The 466-nt window shown below is 65.9% G+C and overlaps 1 protein-coding gene across 1 annotated transcript in view; it reads left to right on the plus strand.

The window, feature by feature from the left end:
- The first annotated feature begins 48 nt into the window (after window positions 1-48).
- Window positions 49-466, plus strand: part of TLNRD1 (talin rod domain containing 1) — a 3971-nt gene continuing 3553 nt past the window's right edge. The window contains exon 1 of the mRNA XM_011224788.3: window positions 49-464. Coding sequence (XP_011223090.3) covers window positions 99-464 — 366 coding nt within the window. The 5' untranslated portion in view covers window positions 49-98. The remainder of the gene's footprint in view (window positions 465-466) is intronic.

Raw genomic sequence — 466 nt, forward strand, 5'->3', positions numbered from 1 at the left:
AAAAAAAAAAAAAAAAAAAAAAAAAAAAAAAAAAAAAAAAAACCTGCTCGCAGCCGCGGAAGAGGCTGGTGTCCGTCTGCGACCACTGCAAAGGCAAGATGCAGCTGGTGGCCGACCTGCTGCTGCTGTCGAGCGAGGCGCGGCCCGTGCTGTTCGAGGGCCCCGCCTCCTCCTGTGCCGGCGCCGAGTCCTTCGAGCAGTGCCGGGACACGATCATCGCGCGCACCAAGGGGCTCTCCATCCTCACCCACGACGTGCAGAGCCAGCTCAACATGGGCCGCTTCGGGGAGGCGGGGGACAGCCTGGTGGAGCTGGGCGACCTGGTGGTGTCGCTGACCGAGTGCTCCGCCCACGCGGCCTACCTGGCGGCCGTGGCCACGCCGGGCGCGCAGCCCGCGCAGCCGGGCCTGGTGGACCGCTACCGTGTGACGCGCTGCCGCCACGAGGTGGAGCAGGGCTGCGCGGT

Source organism: Ailuropoda melanoleuca, chromosome 9 (assembly GCF_002007445.2).
Source record: "Ailuropoda melanoleuca isolate Jingjing chromosome 9, ASM200744v2, whole genome shotgun sequence".
NCBI lineage: Eukaryota > Metazoa > Chordata > Mammalia > Carnivora > Ursidae > Ailuropoda > Ailuropoda melanoleuca.